The sequence below is a fragment of the Tamandua tetradactyla genome, chromosome 4 (assembly GCF_023851605.1).
Source record: "Tamandua tetradactyla isolate mTamTet1 chromosome 4, mTamTet1.pri, whole genome shotgun sequence".
NCBI classification, from domain to species: Eukaryota; Metazoa; Chordata; class Mammalia; order Pilosa; family Myrmecophagidae; genus Tamandua; species Tamandua tetradactyla.
Window position 1 is genome coordinate 109,150,128 of NC_135330.1, and position 25,372 is coordinate 109,175,499.

A 25,372-nucleotide genomic window follows, 5' to 3' on the forward strand; every position below is an offset into this window, starting at 1 on the left:
TATTCAAACCCCAAAACTGCAATTTCTTCTGATTTTTTCTTACTGTAGACTATTAATTTCCCAGATAGTTGCTGTCTCTTCCGAAGGATTAACAAAATTCTCTCTAATCCAAAGACAGTGGCCAAGTAACTTACTCTGGTCAATAAAATGTAAAAGTGGAGATTAGCATGTAGTTCACGATGATCTCTGACATGACACAATAAACATTCTACATAGAGGCTGTTTTATCAGTCTCACCTTAAATGAAGATTATGCAGGGTAGAACCACAGCTAACCTGTGATTATAAATATAGAGTATGAGTAATAAACCTTTGGTAAATTATTGGGATTTAGAGACTGCTACCATAATATAACCTTGCATATTCTAATAAGACTTATCTTGGCATTGGGCCCTGCCATCCATCCAAATATTCAAAGAGAAACCTGGAGAAATTTGTATCCCCTTTCTCTCTTACTCTTTTGTTCCATGCCTAGTTGTTCACAAATTTCTGTCAGTTCTACCTCCTTAATATTTCTTAAATTATTCATCATTAACATGCCAAAAAGTTCCTGACTAGAGACAATGGAGTCCCATTAAGCTTTTCATTACCTCTAATTGTTATCTACCTTTGTTCAGTTGCTTACATTCTGTTAAAACTATCTTATCATAAGATAAAACTCTATCTTATGTTTACATTTTTAGAATTATTCTTCATAAATATTTGCTAATTTTCTGATCTAATGCTTACTATACCTATCCTGACTTTGGCATATCTATGGAGGTCTTTAGTCTTTTTTTTTTCCTTCAGTCTTTTAAACATGTATTGAGTGCTTCAACTCAGCAAACATTTACTGAGTTTCTTCAAGCTCATTTCACTGTCATCGCTATAGCCATTCTAAGAAGTTATTATCTCCATATTATAAGCAAACATGTTTAGAGAAGTTAAATAATCTGTCCTAGGTCATTTAAATCTATCAACCAACTCCAGTGTTTTTTCCACTGATCTTTCTCTCTCACTTTCAAACTACAAGGCACTCTGCTAGTCAAAATTCAAGGCTTTGCTCCAATTTATGAAATCTGTTTCTCAAACTCCATCTACAGAAACTATCCTCTAGTCCCACTGACTAATCCTTCAAATTTTGGTCTAGTAGGTTTTTCTATTTTCAGCTCCTTGCTCTATATCCACCTACACCACTAATGCTACATACTACCCATGGCACCCTCAAAAGGTCAAGAAAATTCTGCCAACAGAACCTACTTTTGGGGAGGAAAGGAGAGATAAGACTTTAGAGGGCATCCTGGTCTAATCGTTTCAGCCTGTTATATCCCCTGTAACAAACAAATCAGTGAACTGTAATTAATGGCTTAACAGATTCTTTTATGCATTAGACTATAAACAACTTGAAGCCAGTGACCAGCCTGAGGCAACAAGGATAACTGAAGACACTTCCAGAGTATTATAAATTAAATGAATATGTGCTGCATCTACTAATTTTGTGTGAGATGTCTTAACAGACTTAAATTTGACCATAAAAAGCAAGTTACTGAAATGAAGTTGCTGCTAGAGCTATCTGAACATATGTGAAAATTAAAATGAGGATACACTATTTATTCCCCAATCTACACCAAAATGGAAAAATTTGGAAACCAAGCTATTGGTTTTTCAATAACACAGTTAAGAAAGTAGCCCATTATATTGTAAGCAAATCATAATTGTTCATTATAGATGCTAAACTTTAATGCAAATATGACCTTTTTATTTTAAATAGTTTCCCAAGGAAGCTATATGAATAGTGATTAGGAGCACAAACTCCGTGTGACCTTGAGAAAATTATATAGCCTTTCTGAAATTTTTGTTTCATCTGTAATATAGGGACAGGTGTACCTACCCCATAGGATTGCCCTGAGAATTAAATAAGATCCTACATTAAAAAGTTCTTAGCACAGTTTGTTAAATAGTAAGCACCCTAAATGCTCCTTTTCATTATTTATTATGTGTTTATTCTATGTTAACTCACCTACAATATTACAACAACAACCATACAGAACAGTTCTGAGAATTAAGGTCACTGCCTGGCACATTATAGGTACTTACAAGAATCCATTATTCCCATTCTTTCAGGATTACTAGGGGAATGATGAGTCAATGGTACCAGAGAACTACATTTTTAAAGCCCTGGGTTGGGGGAAAAACATACCAGGTTTTCAGAAACTATATATTAGTTTTGGGGAGTGGAGAGTCAGGTAAGGACTGGAGAAAAAAATATGGAGCACTATTATTATGTAATAAGGCATTCATTTTATTACTTAAAGAGCCATGATTTCATAATGTTTTAAAGTAATGAATATAATCATTAGAGGACAAGGTTAAACTTAATTTAAGAAAATACTCAGGGACTAATACATTGTTGTCTAAACAAACAAAAACAACTTTAGTGACAATGAAATACAAACAAGAAATATGATGACTCGTTAATAAGACATTTAGAAATGATACTGAAAGCAGTCTCATTTGTTTCTCATCTTATAAAACCCAAACATCTTGAACTAGAGTTTAAAAACATGAATTAACAAGAACTCACTATTGTAAAGTTTGGTTGTGTTTTAAAATTTGCATTGTTTCAAAAGAAATACAGGTGTACCAGATATGAGGAAATAAGCATTGAAATTTCCTTACCTGTTGTGTTCCATCTGCACTTACAATAGGAGCTGACAGAAGAGAAATATCACTACTTAAAATCTGAGCTGTATCCAGTAGTGGTGGATGTTCTGCCATTATCAATAAGGCATTAATATACCGGATAACCCTCCAACTCTGAAAAACAGAAATGTACATACCCATTTGTATGTAAAACCTCAAATTATATTAAAATGCAACATAGCATTCAAGATCTGTTTCAATCTTTAACCTCAACAAATACTGTCAAAGGAAATTCTACAATACTCTCCTTGTTGATTACTTTTTCAGTCAACAGACCACTTTTATTTGTTATAACCTAACCGTCTTTCAATGTACACAGTAAATGAAGATATATTAAAAATTATATCAGCAGCCACTATTTCATTTTCTTTCTATGTATTTCTGTACAATATTTATTTAACTTATACACTACTTTAGCTAAACACTGGGACAGACCTTAAAAAACAATGACTGAGTGAGGCAAATGTATCACTGTTTTTTGTTGTTTTTTCACAAGCAGAGGTGATTTATAAAAACCAAATCATGACTTCCAGAAAGATGGTGGAGTGGGGTGGACTGAATTCATGCCTGCTCCATTGGATAAGATAGAGGACAGAGAGAGAATGACTGGGACTATTGTTCCAAAGGGTGAATGATCAAAGACAGTCTCCAAGGCTTCTTGGGGAGGAAAGAGGAGGGGAATCAGGATGGTGAGAGCAGGGTGGGTATGATCAGTTGTGATCCCAACTGGGGGAAGGCTGCAGAGCAAGGGGAAGTGCAGATCAGCTGTTCCTCCACTTTCCAACTGCTGGCTGGGAAGGCCTCTCTGTGGGGATCCATAGCTAGCTTGACCCATGGGGACCCTGGAGGCATGCCTGGATGCCAACCACGAAAACTCGTGTCCCCTCAGATGCTAGGAGTTGTTACCCAGACTGGCACTGCAAATATCCATTCCACAGGGCAAAGTTGATGGTGGATCCGCCAGGTTCGGGGCACTGCAAATACCTATTTGCAGGGTCCAGTGGACGGTAGATCCACCAGGCTCAGGGTACTGCAAATCAGCTGCATCCACTGCTCCCTGGCTGCTGCTGTTGGTTCCCTCATCCCAAGTGCTGGGATCAGCCATCTTGCTGCTGTGGGTCAGGAGCTGCCCCTCCATGGCACACTCCATCTTCCCAGCTGACTGCTACAGTGGCAGAGGGGGGGAACTGAGGGGAGGAGGTGCCTCAGGAGTGCCACTTGCTGGGAAGAAGTGATAAGTGCAGTCTGGCAAACTATTTACCTAGAGTTGTTTCCTTTTTAATATTTTTTCTATATATTTTTATTTTATTTGTACATATATATTTTATATATTTATAATTTTACTGATTTTGTATTTCTCATTAAATTTTTTTTTTTAATTTTCTTTCCTTTCTGTGGACACTCTGAGTTTATCCCCAATATAACTTGGGGTGACTCCTTCTGACGTTGGGGCCTACTACTGTTGAAGTGTGTTTAATTATTTATTCATTTATATATTTTTCATATTTATATATTTGTTAGGGGTACAAGGGTAAAGAATTGAGCCTGGGTCTCCCACATGGCAGGCAGGTATTCTGCCACTGAACTACCTGGGCACCCCTGACTAACTTTTTTTTTTTTTTAACTTTTTTATTCTATAGTTTAACACATATACAAAGCAAAGAAATAAAAAAGCAATGGTTTTCACAGCACTCTTCAACAAGCAGTTACAGGACAGATCCCATAGTTTGTCATGGGCTACCATATGATCCTCTCAGATTTTTCCTTATAGCTGCTCCAGAACATAGGAAACTAGAAAGGCCTAAGTATTTTATCATCACCACAATCGACATTTTCTCCTTGTGTGTGTGTGTGTGTGTGCGTGTGTGTGTGCGTGTGTGTGTGTGTGTGTGTGAAAAACATTTATACCAAAAAGCAATAAATTTCAAAGCACAGCACCACAATTAGCTGTGGAACAGATTTCAAAGTCTGACATGGGTTACAATTCCACAATTTTAGGTTTTTATTTCTAGCTTCTTTAAGATAATGGAGACTAAAAGAGACTCCAATTTAATGATTCAGCATTCACATTCATTTATTAAATCCTATCTTTCTGTATAACTCCAATATCACTTTGATCTTTCCATCCCTCTCTTTAGGGGTGTTTGGGCCATGGTCATTCTAACTTTTTCATACTGGAAGGGTCTGTCACTAATATGGGGTAGGGAGATGAAACTATCTGATGTTCTGGAGAGGCTGGGCCCTCTAGGTTTCAGGACTTATCTGAACAAGGGACCCATCTGGAGGTCAGAGGTTTCTGGAAAGTTACTCTAGTGCACTGAACCTTTGTGGAATTTTATATATTGCCCTAGTTTCTTCTGCCTAACTTTTAATAGACACTCAAGTAGAAATGACCCACCTTACATGAGATTCGGACCTTGATGGGGGCGGGGGGAAGGTGGGGGGAATTACTGACAAAACAAGTGAAAAAGGGAACCTTCAATGCAAAACCAAGTAAATACAAAACTTTAGATGAGTGAAGGAAACCAACAAGCAAAATAACCTTATTAATGTAATGAAATGCCACAAATGCAACAGAAAATCAGAAAGCATGTGAGAATTCAAACATAAATGGCCTTCCCAAGGATCAAATCAAAACACTTAAGGGGAGATAAAATATGAAACAACTACTAAGGAATATTTATAAAGAAATGCAGGATATCAGGAAGATTCTAGAAGAGCATAAAGAATTCAAAAGATTAATACAAAAATGGCAGGTATAAGATGAAAGACAGAGTAGACCAAAGTAGAAATATAACAGAGACACATGATAGCAGATTTGAAGAAGCAGAAGGAAAATAAGTAAGCTAGAAGACAAAACAATTGAACTAGAGTGTACAGAACAACAAATGGTAAGAAAGATGGAAAAAAGAAGCTAGATCCTAGGGAAAGGAGCACAAATGTAAAAATCAGTGGTGTCCCAAAAGGAGAAGAGTAAAGGGCTGGCGAGACTAGCTGAGGATATAATCTGGGAAAATTTCCCAAATCTTATAAAAGATATAAATATGTGAATCAAAGAGGCTCCACAAACAACAAACCAAATAAATGCAAACAGGCCCACCCCAAAACATATATCTGCGAAAATTTCCCAAACCTTATAAAAGACATAAATATGCAAGTCAAAGATGTCCAACAAACATCAAATAGAATAAATGCAAATAGGCCTATCCCAAGACATATGATAATCAAATTGTTAAATGTTGAAGAGAAGGAGAAAGTCCTGAAAGAAGCACAAGAATAGCAATCTACTACATACAAAGGAAAACACATGAGACTGAGTTTGAACTACTCAACAGGCACAAATAAGGCAAGAAGGCAGTGGTATGATATATTTAAGATTCTGATTAATAAAGACTTCCAGGCAAGAATTCTGTATCCAGCCAAACTGCCCTTCAAAATTGAGGGAGAGATTAAAACTTTCAAAGACAAAGACTGAAAGAACTCCTCAGCAAGAGACCTACCCAACAAGAAATACTAAAGGTAGTCCTGTCCAATGAAAAAAAAAAAAGACAGCAGAGGAAGGTCTGAGGAGAGCACAGAATTGAAGAGTACCAGTAATTTAAACCTTCAAAAGGAAGGACAGCATGAAGAATATATAGATCTGACAAAAACTAAAGGATAAGATGGTAGATTCAAGAACTGCTTTTACAGTAATAACGTTAAAGGTTAAAGGACTAAATTCACCAATTAAAAGATACAGATTGGTAGAATGGACTAAAAAAATATAATCCATCTATATGCTGTTTACAAGATAAGCATCTTAGACATAAGGACGCAAATAGGCTGAAAGTGAAAGGATGGAAAAAGATGTTCTATGCAAGCTGTAACTAAAAGAAAGTAAAAATAGCTATATTAATATCAGATAAAATAGATTTAAAATGTAAATGTATCATAAGAGACAAAGACATTACATATTAATAAAAGGAATGATTCACCAAGAGTAAATAACAATCATATATGTTTATACTTCCAATCAAGGACCTCCAAAGTACATGAGGCAAACACTAGCAAAACTGAAGGGAGTTATAGACGTTTCAACAATAATGGTGGGAGACTTCAATACACTAATCTCCTCTATTGAAAAAACAATCAGACAGAGGATCAATAAAAAAACAGAGCACCTATACATTGTGATAAAAGAATCAGACCTAAGAGACAGACATAGACCATTACACCCCAAAACACCAAGATATACACATTTCTGAAGTACAAACAGAATGTTCTCTAGAATAGATCATATGCTGGGACACAAGCAAGTCTTTATAAATTTACTAAGAATGAAATTAACCAAAGACCACAACAAAATGAAGCTGAAAAAAGTCACTGAAAAACAAGAGCTTTCAAAAGTGTATGGAGATTAAACACAGTCTTAATGATCAGTGCACCAGAGAAGAAATTGCTAGAGAAACTGGTAAATATCTGGAGATAACAGATAAGGAACACAACATATAGATGGAGGGAGCCAAAGAGTACAATGACTGAGAAACAATGATACATTTCTATGATGGAATATGGTGTGGATACAAAAAGGAAGAATGCCGAGAGGCATGCAATGAAGTGAACAAACCTTGGACAATATGGTGTGCAAAATAAGATAGAAACAAAAGAACAAATATGCCAAGGTCTCCTTCAGAAAATATAAGAAAATTGGAGCCTAGATTGTAAGCCCTTATAGGAGCCACACTTAGTCTGAAGTTGTAACTGTATTTCTAGATTCTGAGACACTAAGCTGTATGTTTATCAGCTGGTATTTCCTGGGAACTTTGAATAACTATGCTACCTAAGACTCAGAAATGGAGTGCTGCAGGCCTGTAAGATAGCATAGCCATATACAATAACAGTTAAAGTAACTTAAAATGAGATCAGGCCTCAATTAGAGATAAAAGTGAAGCCAATATGGCTGGAACTAAGGTAAATCAGAATACAGGGTAAAGGATGAAAATGCACATACTCTAGACCTCCACCTATTATATGAGGTCAAAGACAGATTTATTATATCTAGAACCTAAATTTTCTGTCACATACAATCTAAATCAATTTGTCTGGATAGCTCATTTCAGCAAACCAAGCTACTGGAGTCCAGAACGGGAACGAGGCCTTGTAATACTGTATAGCTTAATGTAATACTCAGACTATGGTGGCCTGATAATCTAAAAGTATTGGCAGAGTCCGTGGAGGGTCTGGAGGAAAAAAAAAAATTGAAATTATTAAACTTCTCCATCTGGGAAACCCCGGGAATCTTCTCAACCATTGGGAACTGCTAAGAAAACAGGCCAAGCTCTTGATTTTGAGGCTTGTTCTAATGAAACTTATTTCTGTAGTGGACAAGCTGAGACCATCTATAGCAAACCTTAGAGCTGCTTCTAGGAAACCTCTTTTGGTGCTCAGATGTGGCTTCTCTCTCTCTAAGCTCAACTCTGCAAGGAAAATTGTTACCTATGAGGGACATGACATTCAGGGATGAAAATCTCCCTCACAACATGGGGAGTGGCTCCCTGGGATGAGTATGACCCCAGCACCCTGGGTCTGACAAGGTCGCCTTCCTGACCAAAAGTGAGGAAAGAAGTGTAACAAAATATGGCATCAGTGGCTAAGTGACATCAAACAGAGTCAACAGGCTATTCTGGAGGGTAGTATTACACAAGCTTCAGTTAGATAGTGCTAACTGCAATGGTTTACTAAATCCCAACAAACACCACTTCTGTTAATTCTTGAGAAAACCTAGGGCTTGAACTGAGACTCTATAGTTTCATGCACTAGGTTTGCTTTCCTGGAACCTATAATTTCCAAAGGGTTCCTAGGCCAGATAAACTCTAAAACCCAAAGGGATCAGCCTCTCCAAGATTATCAACTAATTATATCACCCTATCCTTTAGTGTTGACATCCCTTCTCGACATGAAAAAGTCAGAATGGGTTTTGCCTAAAAATCCCCATAAATTGGGAGAAGGAACAAAGGAGAAAGAGGAGTTATAACACGGAACTACTATACTGATTTTTCTTCTGGCCTCCAGTGTTATGGATCAGTTAGAAGGAAAAATCTGAAATAATAGAATGGCAACCCATAAGAAACTGTGAAACCTGTTCTGTAACTACATGTTAAAGTATACTTTGAAAATTAGTGCTTTTCCTTTCTTTTCTTTGTTTATATGTTATATTTCACAGTTAAAAAAAGTTAAAACAAAACAAAACAAAACAATCCCCATCATCCTATCACTCTTTTGGGACTATATAAGAATTAAAATTTATCAGCGACTCCTCTGATCAGGAAAAAGGTAGGAAAATTTGTTCAGGATTAGGAGAAGAGTCTTCTATCTTTAATTTCAAGTTTTAAGCTCTAACATTAGTTATTCTATCATTCTTTTCTAAGCGGCATTTACTTCACAACAAACTAACACCTAAGTTTAAAAATCATTAACTGTAGCGTATCACTCATATAAAAAGTAAAAGAAAAGAAGCAAGAGACTTGGTGTAAGCAATATTAGTGAAACAAAAACAACATAAAAATTACAACTGACCTTTGATAAGGCAATCAAGTAGATTTAATTGGGACAGAATAGCCTCTTCAAAAAATGGTGCTTGGAAAACTGCATATCCATATCCAGAAGAATGAAAAAGGACCCCTATCTCACACCTTATACAAAAATTAACTTAAAATTGATCAAAGACCAAACAACAGAGAAAATGTAAGGATATATCTTAAAGATCTGGTAGTAGCAGGTGGTTTCCTAGACCTTACACACAAAGAGCAAATAATGAAAGAAAAAAACTGATAAATAGTATCTCCTCAAAACTGAATGCTCTTGTGCATCAAAGGACTTTGTCAGGCAAATAAAAAGGCAACCTACAAAATGGGAAACAATACTGGAAAACACATATCTGATTAAGGTTTAATATCCAGAATATATAAAGAGATCCTACAACTCAAGAACAAAAAGACAAGCAACCCAATTAAAAACTGGGCAGAAGACATAAATAGACACTTTTACAAAGAGGAAATACAAATGGCACAAAAACATATGAAAAGAAGTTCAACTTCACTAGCTACCAGGGAAAGGCAAATCAGACCACACTGAGATACCAATATCTCACACCTACTAGAATGGCCATAAAAACAGAAAACTACAAGTGCTAGAGAGGATTTGGAGGAAGAGGTATACTTATTCACTGTTGGTGGAAATGAAGAATGGTGTAACCCCTCAGAAGAGTGTGGCAGTTCCTCAGGAACCATATAACCAGCAATATTACTAGGAATATACTCAGAGGAACTGAAAAGCAGGGAAACAAATGGACATTTGCACACCAATGTTTACAGCAGCATTCTTCACGACTGCCAAAAGAGGGAAACAGCCCAAAAGTCCATCAGTGGACAAGTAGATAAACAAATGTGATATATACATATGCTGGAATATTACACAGCTGTAAGCCAGAATAAAGTCATGATGCATGCAACAACATGGATGAACCTAGAGGACAATATGTTGAGTAAAATCAGCCAGAAAGAAAATGACAAATACTGTGTGGTATCACTAATATGAACAAACTACATTGAGAAAATTCTGAAGTTACAGTTGAGAACACGTTATTAGGCATAGAAAAAGGGTAGAGACTGGGCAGTTGATGTTGAAGGAGTACAGAATGTTCAAAAGGACTTGATTGTAAAGATTCAGAGACGGATAGTACAACACTGTGTGAAGGTAGCACAATATTATAAGCATGATGAACAAACCTGAGGGTGACTATGACTGAAGAGGAAGGCTAGGGTCATGATGACATGAGAAGGAAAGACAGATAATAACTGGAACTGCACAACTAAGCAAATCCTAGAGTGGACAATGATGGTGATTACATGTACAAATAAGAAAATTTCTACATGAGGGAAAACAAATGAATGTCACTATTGCAAGGTGTGAAAAATGTGATGGTATATGGAAAAAAATACCATCAATGCAAACTAAAGTCTACAGTTAACAGTAACAGTGTAAAATTCTTTCATTAATAGTAAGAAAGGCAATATACCAAAGCTAAATGTCAGTAAGAGAGGGATACAAGGGAGGGGTATGGGATTCTTTGTTGTTCTTTCTCCTTTATATTGTTTTACTCTTCCTTTGCAGAAGAAATGGAAATGTCCTCATTTAGACTGTGGTGGTGAATGCATACTTATGTGATTATACCAGGAGCCACTGATTGCACCTGTAGCAACAATTGTATGGAATATGAATAAGACTTTAAAAGATAAACAGAGAGTTACAAGTGCTGCAGAAGATGTGGAGAGAGAGAGAAACCTATTCGCTGTTGATAGGTAAGTAGAATGGTGCAGCATCTCTGGGGAACAGCGTGGTGGTTCCAGAGGCTAACTTAGGGTTGCCATATGATCCTGCAATCCTGTTATTAGGTATATAATTGGAGAACTGAAAGCAGGAACACAAATACACATTTGCACAGTGGTGTTTATGGCAGAATTCTTTTCAATTTGGAATGGCTGGAGGTGGCCTAAGGGCATATGACTGATGAAAGGAAGGGCAAACTTGGCTGTATACAGACAATGGAATATTGAATGGCTGCAGGAAGGAACAAAGTTGCAAGGCATACTATGACATTAATGAATATCGAGGACCGTTATGTTGAGTGAAGAAAATCAGAAACAAAGGGTCACATACTGATGGTTTCACTAATGTGAACGAACTATGAGAAAACTCTAAGAATCCGAGCATGGGTTGCCAGGGGACAGAAATTGGGCAATCGATGATTAAAGAGTACAGAATGTTCAATAACATGCATTGAACGTAAAATCAAGGTTCCTAGGTTGTAAAATCTTACAGCAGTCACATCTATTCCTGAGCTTTAACTGTTATTTCTAATTCTGAGATGCTGTGCTCTATGTATATAATCTGGTAGTGTCCTGTAACTTTATGCGGCTGTGTGACACCTGAGCCTAAGAGTTGGAGCTCTGCAGCTCTGAGAGTCAGCATTACTCCATACAGCAACTGTTAAAGGAGCTGAAAAAGAGATCAGACTTCAATTAGAGGTCTGAATGAAACTAAACAAGTTAGGACTAAGGGATATCAGAATACAGGGTAATAGATATTAACTATATTTAAAACTTCAACTTCTGTGTGAGACAAAAGGAAGGATGTTTATTTAGTCCAAAATTTAAACTTTCTGTAGCATGCTATCTAATCTAACTAGTCTGGTCCCTTTAACTAAACAATATAATTACATGGAACCTAAAATAGGCAATGAGATCTTGCTATTCTGTACAGGATAATATAATACTCCTATATTTCAGAGTATTTTGGGTAGAAAATTTTAAAATATTGGCAAATTCCCTTTGAGGGATTGGGGGGAAAATGTGGAGATTTAAACTTCTCTACCAGCAGAATTCCTGATATTGTCCTAAGCATTAGAGGGGATAAATAAGGGGTAAAATAAATTGGGTAGATTGAAATACTAGTGGTTAATGAGAGGAAGGGGTAAGGGTTGGGGGTTGTATGAGTTTTTTATTTTTTCTTATTTCTTTTTCTATTCTAAAAATGATCATGGTGATAAACATATAACTATATGATGATATTGTGAGCCACTGATTATAAACCATATATGGGCTGTATGTCTGTGAATATCTGTCAATAAAAATATTAAGTTAAAGAAAAGAATTAAATATTCACTGAGACTCTTCCAAAAATGAGGGACATTAAGACATTCTCATATAAACAAAAGCTGAGGGAGTTCATCAATACTAGATATGCCCTACAAGCAAGGCTAAAGGGAGTTCTTCAGACTGAATGGAAAGGGTACTAGACAGTGGATCAAAGCAGCATAAACAAATAAAGACCTAAAGTAAAGTTAACTATTTGGGTAATTATAAATGTCAGCATTATTTGCATCATATTGTTTAGTATGTAACTCCACTTCTTACTTCCTACAGGTACTCATATGCAAATGCATAAAAAGTTAACAATCTAGGTTTTGCACATACAATGCACAAAGATATAAGCAGTAACAAGTACAAAAAGTGATGGGAGGACAGAAGGTATAGGAAGAGTATGTGAGCTTGCTATTGAAGTTATGTTGGTATCAACTCATATGTGACTTATATATTTAAAATGTTAAATTTTAACCCTAGGGTAACCACAAAGAAAATAGATGAAAAATAAATGCAGATAGAAATAAGAAGGCACTCAAAACAATAAACAAATAAATACAATAGTAGGCTTTAATGGAAGTGACAGACAAAAGAGGAATAAAATTTACAAAGGCTAAATAACAAAACTGCAGAAGAAAGTCTTATATCAATAATGACTTTAAATGTAAGTGGACTAAACTCTCCAGTCAAAAGGCAGAGATCAGCAGAATGAATTTAAAAAAAAGCATAACCCAAGTACTTGCTGTCTGAGTCAAAGATACAAGTAGGGTGAGGGTGAAAACATGGAAAAAATATATACCACGCAAATATTAACAAAAGAAGAGGTAGGGTGGCCATACTAATATCATATAAAATAGGTTTAAATAAAAAACAGTTGGTCATTAAATACTAATTCTGCACCTTAAAGCAGAGCCCCAAAATATATGAAGCAAACATTGACAGACATGAAAGGAAAAACTGATGGTTCTACATTAACAGTAGGAGACTTTAATATACTACTCTGAATAATGGATAGAATATCTAGTCAAAACATCAATAAGGAAGTACAGGACTTGAATGATACAATAAACCAACTGTACCTAACAGATATATATATATATATATAAACACTTCACACATACTACACACACAAAACAGAATACACATTCTTTCTGCATGCACATGGATTATTCTCCAAGACAGGCTACATCTTAGATCACAAAACAGTCACAATAAATTTTAAAAAATGAATACAATTTATATTCTCTGACCATACAGGATAAAGCTAGAAATCAATAACAGAGAGAAATGGAAAATTCACAAATATGTGGAAATTAAACAAAATTCTATTTGTCCTTTTGTGTGACTTATTTCACTCAACATAATGTCCTCAAGGTTCATCCATGTTGTCACATGTTTCAAGACTTTCATTCCTTCTTACTGATGAATAATATTCCATCATATGTATGTACCACATGTTATTTATCCACTCACCTGTTCATGGACACCTGGGTTGTTTCCATCTTTTGGCAATTGTGAATAATGCTGCTATGAACATTGGTGTGCAAGTGAATGTTCCTGTTCCTGCTTTCTGATCTTCGCAGTAGAGGGACTGCCAGGTCATAAGGGAACTCCACAGAAAGCTTTCTGAGGAAGTAGCAAACTGTCATCAACAATGGCTGTATGATTTTACATTCCCACCAGCAGAGAATAAGTGTTCTTATTTCTCCACATTCACTCCAACAACTTGTAGTTTCCTGTTAGTTTAATGCCAGTCATTCCAGTAGTTGTGAAATGTTATCGCATTGTGGTTTTTGATATGCATTTCCCTAATAGCTAGTGAAGTGAAGCATCTTTTCATGTGCTTTTTAGTCATTAGTATTTCATCTGGAAGAATGCCTATTCATACTTTTGTCCATTTTTTAATTAGATTATATGTTATTTTTATTGCTGAGTTGTAGGATTTTTTATATATTCTGGATATCAAACCCTTATCAATAAGTGGTTTCCAAATATATTGTCCCATTGAGTCAGCTGCCATTTCATCTTTTTGACTAAGTCCTTTGAAGCAGAAAACCATATAATTTTGAAAAGGTCCCACCTACCTATTTTTTCTTTCAATGCTTGTGCTGTAAGTGTAAAGTCTAATAACTACTGCCTATCACTAGATCTTAAAGAGGATTCCCTACATTTTCTTCTAGGAGTTTTACGATAATAGCTCTTATATTTAGGTCTTTGATCCACTTTGAGTTAATTTTTGTATAGGGTGTGAACTAAGGGTCATCTTTCATTCTTCTGTATATAGATATCCAGTTCTCCGTATACCATTTATTGAAGAGAATGGGCTTAGGAATTTTGTCAAAAATCAATTGACCATAGATTTGACAGTCTATTTCTGAGTTCATAATTTGATTCCCATTGATTAATATGTCTATTTTTATACCAGTACCATGTTGTTTTGACCAGTGTGGCTTTACAATATGCTCTAAGATCAGGAAGTATGAGTCCTCCAAAATCATTTTTCTTTTTCAAGATATTCTTGGCTATTTGCGGCCTCTTAGCCTTTGAAGAAAAATTTTATAATTAACTTTTCCATTTCAGCAAAGTAAGATGTTGGTATTTTGATTGATATTGCATTGAATCTATAGATTGTTTTGTGTAGAACTGACACCTTAACAATATTAGCCTTCCAATCCATGAACACGGAATGTATTTCCATTTACATAGGTCTTTTATGACTTCTTTTGCAAATGTTTTGTAGTTTTCCCAGTACAGGTCCTTTACATTCTTGGTTAAGTTTACTCCTAGATATATGATTATTTTAGTTGCTATTGTAAATGGAATTTTTTATTATCTCTTCACATACCTCATTAATGGTGCAGAGAAACACCACTGGTTTCTGCATGCTGATCACGTATCCTGCTACTTTGCTTAAACTCTTTTATTAGTACTAGTAGTTTTGCCATACATTCTTTGGGACGTTCTAAATAGAGGATCACGTCATCTGCAAAACAGTGTAAGTTTTAATTCTTTTCTGATCTGCATGCTTTTTATTTTTTTTTCTTGCCTAATTGCTCTAGCTAGAACTTTCAGCACAATGTTTAATAATAGTGGTGGTCATGAGCATCCTTAACTTGCTCCGATCTTAGAGGGAAAGCTGTCAGTCTCTAACTGTTAAGGACAACGTTAACTGTGTTGACCACAGATGTGACAGTCTATTTTCGAGTTCATAATTTGATTATGCCTTTTAATATGTTGCGGAAGTTACCTTCGATTCCTAGTTTTCGAAGTGCCTTTATCAGGAAAGAAAGCTGAATGCAGTCAAATTTTTCTGGTCAACTGAGACAATCACATGATTTTTCCCTTTCGATTTGTTAATGCGATATAGTACATTAATTGATTTTCTTATGTTGAACCACCTTTGGTTACCTGGAATAAAACCCACTTGGTCATGGAGTATAATACTTTTAATGTGCTGTTGAATTCGATTTGTAGGTATTTTATTGAGCATTTTTGCATCTATATTCATTAGAGAGGTTGATCTGTAATTTTCTTTTCTTGTTGCAGAGCTTTATCAGGCTTTGTCATTATAGTGATATTGGCTTCACAGAAAGAGTTAGGTAGTATTCCCTCTTCAATTTTTTGGAAGAATTTGAACAGGGTTAACTCTTCTTGGAATGTCTAGTAAAATTTGCCTGTGAAACCATCTGGTTCTGGCCTTTTCTTTGTTGGGAAGTTTTTGATGACACTGATTCAATCTCCTTTGTTTGTTGAGGTCTTCTATTTATTCTTGAGTCAGTGTAGGCTATTTGTGTATTTCTACGAAACTGTTCATTTCAACCAAGTATTTAGTTCGTTGGTATAAAACTGTTCATCGTTAACATCTTATGACCTTTATTGTTTCTTCAGGATTCACAGTAATGATCTCCCTCTCACTTCTGATTTTATTTGCATCTTCTCTCTTTTTGTCTTTGTCAGTCCAGCAAAGGGTTTGTTGATTTTATTAATCTAAGTGATTTTTCTTGACAAAATGGCAAAGACCTCTCACTTGGAAAAGAACAATCTCTTCTACAGATGATGTTGGGAAAACTATATCTCCTTTTGAAAGAAAACGGAGTACCCCTACCTCACATCATATAGAAAAACCAACTCAAAATGGGCCAAATACCTTAAGATAAGATCTAGAACTATCAAACTTCTACAAGAAAATGTCTGAGTAGGATCTTGCATTAAGCAATGGTTTCTTAGATTTTATAGCCAAATCAGAAGCAACAAAAGATAAAATAAATATGTCTCTTCCAAAATTAAAAACTTCGGCTCCTCAACCTATCATGAAACTAAAACCACAACCTATACAATGGGAGAACATATTTTGAAACCATATATCTGATAAAGGTTTAATATCCAGAATACAAAAAGAAATCCTTCAATTTAAACAAACAAAACAACAAAGATTCCAATTTAAAAGTTGGTAAAAGACTTGAACAGACATTTCTTCAAAGATATATACAAATGGTCAGAAAGCATTTGAAAAGATACTTAACATCATTAGCCAGCAGAGAAATGCAAATCAAAACCACAACAACGTATCATCTCAAACCTATAAGAATGGCTGCTATAAAACAACAGGAAATTACAAATGTGGAAGAGGGTGTGGAGAAATAGGAACACTTATAGATTGCTGGTGAGAATGTAAAATGGTAGAGCCGCTGAGGCAGACAGTGTGGTGTCTCCTCAGAAAACTAAATACTGAGTTGCCGTATAACCTGGCAATTTTGCTACTCGGAATATACACAGAAGATCAGAAAGCAGTGTCACAAACAGATATTTGCACACCAACACTCAAAGCGGCATTTTTTTTTTACAACTGCCAAAAGAAGGGAACAATTCATGTGTCCATTAACAGATGAGTGGATAAACAAAATGTGGTATATACATATGATGGAATATTATGCAGCAATAAGAACGAATGAGATCCAGAAGCATGTGACAACATAGATGAACCTTGAAAACATAATGCTGAGTGAAATAAGCCAGACACAAAACGACAGGTATTGTATGATTTAACTAACATGAACTACCTAAAGAATGTAAATTCAGTCTAAAAGGTAGAAGATAGAGAACCTAGAGATAAACAGAAGTTGGAAAAGGTGAAGAGGTTACATAATATGTATAGAACTGTTAACGAGGTTGAACTTGTTTCAGAATGGACAGATACAACAGAAGTCTGCTATTGGGATTATAAATAACAGTGCTTTATTGGAGGTAAATTTTATTGAAAACGGTTGTTTAAAGTCATGCATATCACCAGTTAACACTAAAAATAAAAAGAAGTTCTTGCATGAACTACTACTAAGGTATGACACATACAGAAAGTTAATAATAGAGTGGTATATGCGGAAAATTAACTATTATATGTTATGGACTCCATTTAACAGTAATACCTTAATATTCTTTCATCAACAGTTAACATGTATAACATACCAAGAGTGGGGTAAATACGTGGGGTGGGGGGGGAATAAGGGATATGGGTGTTATGGATTCTCCTTTTGTGAACATATGTGGGTCTTTGTTATTTTTCTCTTTGGAGCAATGAAAATCGTCTAAAATTGAATGTGATGATGATTGCACAACTAAGTGAGGATACTGTGAGGCAGACTGTATTTGCTGGATAGAATATATGATATGAGAATGTATCTGAATAAAATCTGTAGATTCAAGAATAATTAGATATTTTTTTAAGTTATAAAAATTAATCAACAGAAAACTACAAGTGCTGGAGAAGATGTGGAGAGAGTGATATACCTATTCACTGCTGGTAAGGAAGCAGACTGGTACAGCCTCCCTGGAAGGCAGTGTGGCAGTTCCACAGGGACTAAGTAACTATATGGTTGCTATTTGATTTTGCTATCCAGTTACTTGGTATCTACTTGGAAGAACTGAAAGCAGGGACATGAAGAGATATTTGCATACTGGTGTTTACCACAGATGTATTCATGACTGCCAATGGATGGACATGACCTAAGGGTACACTGACTGATAAGCAGGAGACACTGTGGTATATACATAAGATGGAATATTGTGAGACTACAGAAAGGAATAAAGGCATGAGACATGCAATGAAGTGAATGAAATTTGAGGACAATATGTTGAATAAAAAAGCCAGAAACTAAAGGACAAATACTGTATGGTCTCATCAGTATAAACTAACTATAATGAGCAAATTCTGAGAATTAAATTTGAGAGCACAGGTTATCAGGAGACAGAAAGTGGGCAGAGATTGGGCAATCAATGATTAGGAAGAAAGGAATGTTCTTTAAGTCTTCTTATAAAGACTCCCAGATTGTAAACTCTTACAGCAGACACATTTATTCCTAAATTTTAACTCTTATCTGTAAATTCTGAGATGCCTCACTCTTCATGTGTAACCTGGTAGTTACCTCGAACTTTGGCTATCTGTGTGACATAGAGACTCAGTTAGAGCTCTGCAGCTCTGAAAACCAGCATTTCTCCATACAGCAACAGTTAAAAAAGCCAAAAAAAAGATCAGACTTCAATTAGAGATACAAATGAAGATGAACTGGTTAGGAATAAGGTAAATCAGAATACAAGGTAAAGGATAATATTATCTCTATTTTAAAACTCCAACTTCTGTGTGAGGCCAAAGGAGAGATATTTCTTTTGTGCAAAGTTTAAATTTTCTATGGTACCCTATCTAATTTAACCTCTCTGGCCAGATTATTTAAACAGCCTAATTACATGCAACCCCAGAATAGGAAATGAGATCTTGGTATTCATGATATTATTGTAATGCCATGATACATTCTAAAGTATTTGGGGCAGAAAATGAAAAATGTATTTGTAAAGTTCCTTGAAGGACTAGAGGAAAAATGAACTATTAAACTTTTCGACCCGGGAAATTCCTAATTCTCTCAAGCATTAAGAACTTTCAATTTAATAAGCTAAGCCCTCAAATTTGCACTTATGAAACTTATTTCTGTAATGGCAAAGCTAAACCTACTTATAACTATTCCTAAGAATCACCCCCAGAGAACTTCTTTTGTTACTAAAATGTGGCCTCTCTCTCCCCAAGCCAAATTCTGCAAATAAACATATTTTATAATTAAAATTCCTAACTTTCTAATATTAAACCCCTCTTTAACACTATGGATAAACCCAGGTTGATATCATCTTTTTTACACATTACAGATATAATTTGTTACTACTTGCTAGAATTTTTTCACCTATACTCACAGTTTAAATAAGCCTGTAGTATTCATTTCTCATACTATTCTTTTAGTTTTGATACTAAAATTATACAGCTTCATAAAATGGGTTAGAGAGCATTCCCTTTTTTACTTCAGAAGACTTAGTTTACCATTCGAATGATCTGTTCCTTTAAGTGTTTAACTCTTTTATTTAAAAAATCATCTAAAACTGGTTTTTGGATTTGTGTGTGTTTGTGTGGCAAGATTTTAATCTATCGCTTCAATTTATTTAATAGATATAGGGCACTTAAGGCAATATCCTCTAAAACAACAAATATATTGGGATAGAGCTGCTCAGTCATTAAAATCTCCTTTATTCTCTTCACTGAATTGGCCTTTCAGGTTCTTAATTTAACAGAGATCTGACTCTCCCCTGAAAACACTGCTTTCCATGGAATGGAAATACATCAAGTGGTGATTTCTTTTTTCCTTCTACTACCCTTATATCTCTGAGCTTGGAGATGGAGTAGGTTCCCCCCATGCTCCTTGTTGCCACTTTCATACCATTCTCCCACACTTCTCCCTAAAATCCAGTTTGAATCTCAGGTCTCCAAATTACAACACTCATTTACCCTTCTTATTATAGTCATCTAAATTCTACCACTTATCCCCATTCTTAGAAAATTTAAATTTTAGTTCCAGGCTTGCTGTCATTTTTCCAAAACCATTGCTGTCATAATTTTTAGTGATATGTAATATTCCCATAGTTGAAACTTCCTAATACCCTAGGTATCTTATCTCACTTTCTCCAACAATCTTGTCCTTCCTTCTACCTTAGTATCTCACTCTCATGTTTATATCTCTGACCCTATCATTGTTAATTACTAGAAATTTTCCAAATCTTACCTTCAATCATCCAATTTTGTAATAATCAAGAGTTCGCACCATTTGTACTCTGACTCCAATACTTAGTAGGAAGATATAAAACTCATTGATTTTACTACCGTTTCCTGTTCCTTAAGACTAATCCCAAAGAAGTCTTCACTCCTTTCCTTTGCATATAATACTGGTTTGCTACTTTCTATCTTCTCTGATTTTGCCTGGTATAACCACAACCCTGATTAAACTCTGCACCTGCAGCTGTGCTACTGAATGTGCTCCAGATTAATAAAAAAAAAAAAAAAAAACTTGCTGACTGGTTTCACTTCAGGCAACTGAAAGATAACAACACCGAGATGAGAAAGATGTTGGAATTATCTAACAAGAATTTGGTAACAGCCATTATAGAAATTCTTGAATGAAAATTACTGAGAAGTCTATTTTTTTTAGGAGTCTATTTTTAAAAGTGAAAAAATTAAGTCTTACCAAAGAAATAGAAAACATAAAGAAGTGGTAAATGTGAATTTTAGAACTGAAAATTTAAAAAAACTCAAGATGGGCTCATTAGCAGAAAAGACATAACAAAGGAAAGAATATCAGTGAACCTGAAAACAGAAATTACACAGTCTAAACAAGAGAAAGAAAATAAACAAAAAAACTGAAAGAACAAGACCTCCTGTGGGACATTAACAAAAGAGCTAATAACTTTTGTGTTACCAGAGTCCCAGAGAGAGAGAGAAGAAAAGTGTGAGGCTGAAAGAATATTCAAAGAATTAAAGGTTGAATATTTCCAAATTTGGCTAAGGGCAAAAATTTGGTAAAGGGCAAAAACAGATTCAAGAAAGAGAGCAAACCTCAAAAAGAAAGCTCAAAGAAATGTAGATCAAAGCGTATCACAATCAAACTTTTGAAAACTAAATATACAAAAAAACTCTTGAAAGCAGTAAGACAGAAAAATGATGATTATGAAGGAACAGCAACTGAAATGACAACGGATTTCTGTCAGTGGATTTCCTGGAGATCAGAAGGAAGTGGCACATTTTCAAGCACTGAAAGAAAAGAATTGTCCTATATCTGGTGAAGATATTCTTAGGAATGAAGGTGAAATGAAAATATTCTCAGATGAAGAAATACTTAGGGAATTTGTTACCAGCAGTCCTACTCAAAAAAAAAAAAAAAAGAAGGCTAAAGAAAGCCCTTCAGGAAGATATACGATAAAGACTGAGATGGTATAGTCTAGGAATGCCTAGAGTGTATAATGATAGTGACTGAACGTACAAATTCAACAATGTTTTTACATGAGGAAGAACAAAGGAATGTCAATACTGCAGGGTGATGAAAATAGATGGTAATTATTATATTAAAACTCTAACATATGTGTGAGACTAAAGCAAAAAATGTTTATTTGGTACGAAATTTATATTTTGACTAGTGCACTTCCTAATATAACTTATGTGGACAGCTTAATTGAACACCATAAGGACATGGAACCTTGAGTAGGGCATGAGATTGTATAGGCTTGTCCAGAGTGATGCCCCAGTAAATCTCAGAGTGATATGAACAGTAAATAAAATAGTATTTGCAAAGTCCCCATGGGGGAATGGTGAAAAAGGAGGAAAATTCAACTTCCCCAAGTGGAGAATTCTTGATATTCACACAAGCAGTGGGGACAACCAAAGCAATAGGCTGAGCCTCAATCTTGGGGTTTGTTCATATGAAACTTAACCCTGCAAAGGATAGGCTCAGCCTACTTAAAATTAGGCCTAACAGTCACCCCCAGAGAACCTCTTTTGTTGCTCAGATATGGCCTCTCTCTCTCAGCCAACACGACAAGCAAACTCACTGCCCTCCCCCTCTCTATGTGGGACATGACTCCCAGGGGTGTGGACCTTCCTGGAAACGTGGGACAGAAATCTCAGAATGAGCTGGGACTCAGCATCAAGGGATTGAGAAAACCTTCTCGACCAAAAAGGGGAAGAGAGAAACGAGACAAAATAAAGTGTGAATGGCTGAGAGATTCCAGAGTCGAGAGGTTATCTTGGAGGTTATTTTTATTATATAGATATCACATTTTTAGTTAAGGTGTAATGGAGAGGCTGGAGGGAACTGCCTGAAAATGTAGAGCTGTGCTCCAGTAGCCACGTTTCTTGAAGATGATTGTATAATGATATAGCTTTTGCAATGTGACTCTGTAATTGTGAAAACCTTGTGTCTGAGGCTCCTTTTACCTACCTTATCGACAAACAAGTAAAACATATGGATTAAAAATAAATAAATAATAGGGGGAACAAATGTTAAAATAAATTTAGTAGATTGAAATGCTAGTGATCAATGAAAGTGAGGGGTATGGGGTATGTTATGTATGAATTTTTTTCCGTTTTCTTTTTTTGAATTGATGCAAATGTTCTAAGAAATGATCATGATGATGAATATACAACTATGTGATGATATTCTGAGTACTGATTATATATCAAGTATTAATGATCATATGGTAAGAATGTCTGTGTTTGTATGTTACATTTAATAAATAAATTAATTTTTTCAAAAAAAGAAAGCCCTTCAAACAGAAAGGAAGGATAAATGTAGAAACCTGGAACATCAGGAACAAAAAAGGTAAAGATATATACTGTTTCCTCTTGAATCTTTAAAACTGCATTTGAAGACTGAGGCAAAAACTGTAACATGTTCTGACGCAGTTCTCAAAATACATAGAAAAGGAGTTAAGACAACTATTTACAAAATGGGAAGGACAACAGAACTCGAATGGATATGAGGTTTCTATATTCACTGACAGTGGTAAAATGTTGACACCAGTAAACTAATAAGTATAATTTAAAATCTAGAGCAATCACTAAGACATCAAAAACACTATAAATGAATCAAAATGGAATCCTGAAAAATGTTCAAGGAACACACAGGAAGACAGGAGCAGGGAAACAGAGGAATGAAAAACAGAGGGAACAAACAAAAAATAAAAAATAAAGTGGCAAACTTAAGCTCTAACATACCAATAATTACATTAAAGGTAAATGGTCTAAACAAACAAACCTAAACAGAGATTTGCAAGATGGATTAAAAAAACATAGCTTAATGACATGCTGTCTAAAAGAAACTCCCTTCAAATATAATGATACAATTGAAAGTAAAAGATTGGAAAAAGATATACTATTCCATTAATCAAAAGAAATGGCAAAGAGAGAGATTACACAAAAGGATGAAGATGCCAATTCACAAAAACGCATAATTTTAAGTGTGTATGCACTAAACAACAGAGCTGCAAAACATATGAGGCAAAAACTGATATAAGTGAAAGAAAATGTAGACAACCCCATAAACATAGTCAGTGACCAACACCTCTCTCTCAACAATTGATAGAACCACTAGATGTAAAATCAGTAAGGATTTAAAGGAGCTGAAGAACACAATCACATCGTTATTTACAGAGCATCCACCCAACAACAACAGAATACACAGTTTTTCAAACACCCATAGATATTCACCACAATAGAGCACATTCTGGGTCATAAATCTCAAAACATTTAAAATAATTGAAGACTTACAAATTACTTCTCTGACCATAATGGAATTAAATTAGGAATCAATAACACAAGAATAGCAGGAAAATCTTCAAACACTTGAAAATTAAATAAGAGCAAACAAACCAACAATACTGAACTGAGTGAAGATTAAAAGACAATAAATAAGAATACGTGGAGTGTGACTAAATCAGTGGTGTAAGGGAAATTTATTGCACCAAATGCTTGCTTAGAAAAAAGAAAAATTCTCAAATCAATAGCAAGTTTCTACCTCAAGAAACTAGAAAAAGAGACAAAATGAACCCAAAGCAGAAGAAAAAAAACAGTAAAGGCAAGAGAGTTGAATTCAATGATGCTAAGAGCAGAAAAATAACAGGAAATCAATGAAATAGATGGCTCTTTGAGTAGATCTATGAAAGCGATAAAGCTCTAGCAAGATTTTCAATAAAAGATAAAACAGAAATTATCAAAGTATCTCACTACTGAACCTAGACATTAAAAGGATAATAAGAGAATACTGTGGACAATTCTACAAATATAAATTCTATAACCTAGACGTATGTAATGGACCAATTCCTCTAAATGCACAAACTACCAAAACTCCTCAATATGAAACAGAAATCAAAATAACCTTATAACTATAAAAATATAGATACATAGTTTAAAAACACTTTCATGAAAGAAATCTTCAGGACCAAATGGTTTCACTGAAGAATTCTGTTAAACATTTAAAGAAGGATTAGCACCAATTCTAAATAATCCCTTCCAGAAAACAGAAGAGGAAGGAACACTTTCCAACTCATTTTATGATGCCAGTATTAATCTGACACCCAAACCAGACACAGAGAATACAAAAAAAGAAAACAGATACCAAAACCCCCAAGAACGTAAGTGGAAATATCTTCAACAAAATACTAGCAAATAGAATTCAGAAACATATAAAAAGAATTATACCCTATGACCAAGGAGGGCTAATTTTAGGGCTGGCTCTATCTTCAAAAATAATTCAATGTAATCCACCATATTAACAAAGCTAAAGAAGAAAAAAAATCACATGATCATATCAATTGATGTAGAAAAAGCATTTCACAAAATTCAGCAGCCATTCATGATAAAAAACTATCAGAAAAAAAGAAACAGAGGGGAACTTCCTCAATTTGATAAAGAGCATATACAAAAACCCTATAGCCAATATACTTAATGGTGAAAGACTGAGTTTTCATTACTTTCATTACTCTTATTCAGCAAAGTACTGGAAGTCCTGGCTTCCTAGCCAGTGAATAAAAGGCACATAGGTTGGAAAGGAAGAAATAAAACTGTACCAATTTGCAGATGAGATGATTGTGTGTGTAGAAAATTCCAATGACTATACCAAAACCTTCCAGAATTTGTGAGTTCAGCAAGGTCAC

General features: G+C 35.1%; 1 protein-coding gene across 5 annotated transcripts in view; it reads right to left on the reverse strand.

Annotated features, from left to right (window-relative positions):
- Positions 1 to 25,372, reverse strand: part of FNDC3A (fibronectin type III domain containing 3A) — a 254,767-nt gene that overhangs the window by 171,684 nt on the left and 57,711 nt on the right. For all 5 annotated transcript variants that reach the window (XM_077158213.1, XM_077158215.1, XM_077158211.1 and 2 more), the window contains exon 2: positions 2,658 to 2,795. In XM_077158213.1, coding sequence (XP_077014328.1) covers positions 2,658 to 2,756 — 99 coding nt within the window. In that variant the 5' untranslated portion in view covers positions 2,757 to 2,795. The remainder of the gene's footprint in view (positions 1 to 2,657; positions 2,796 to 25,372) is intronic.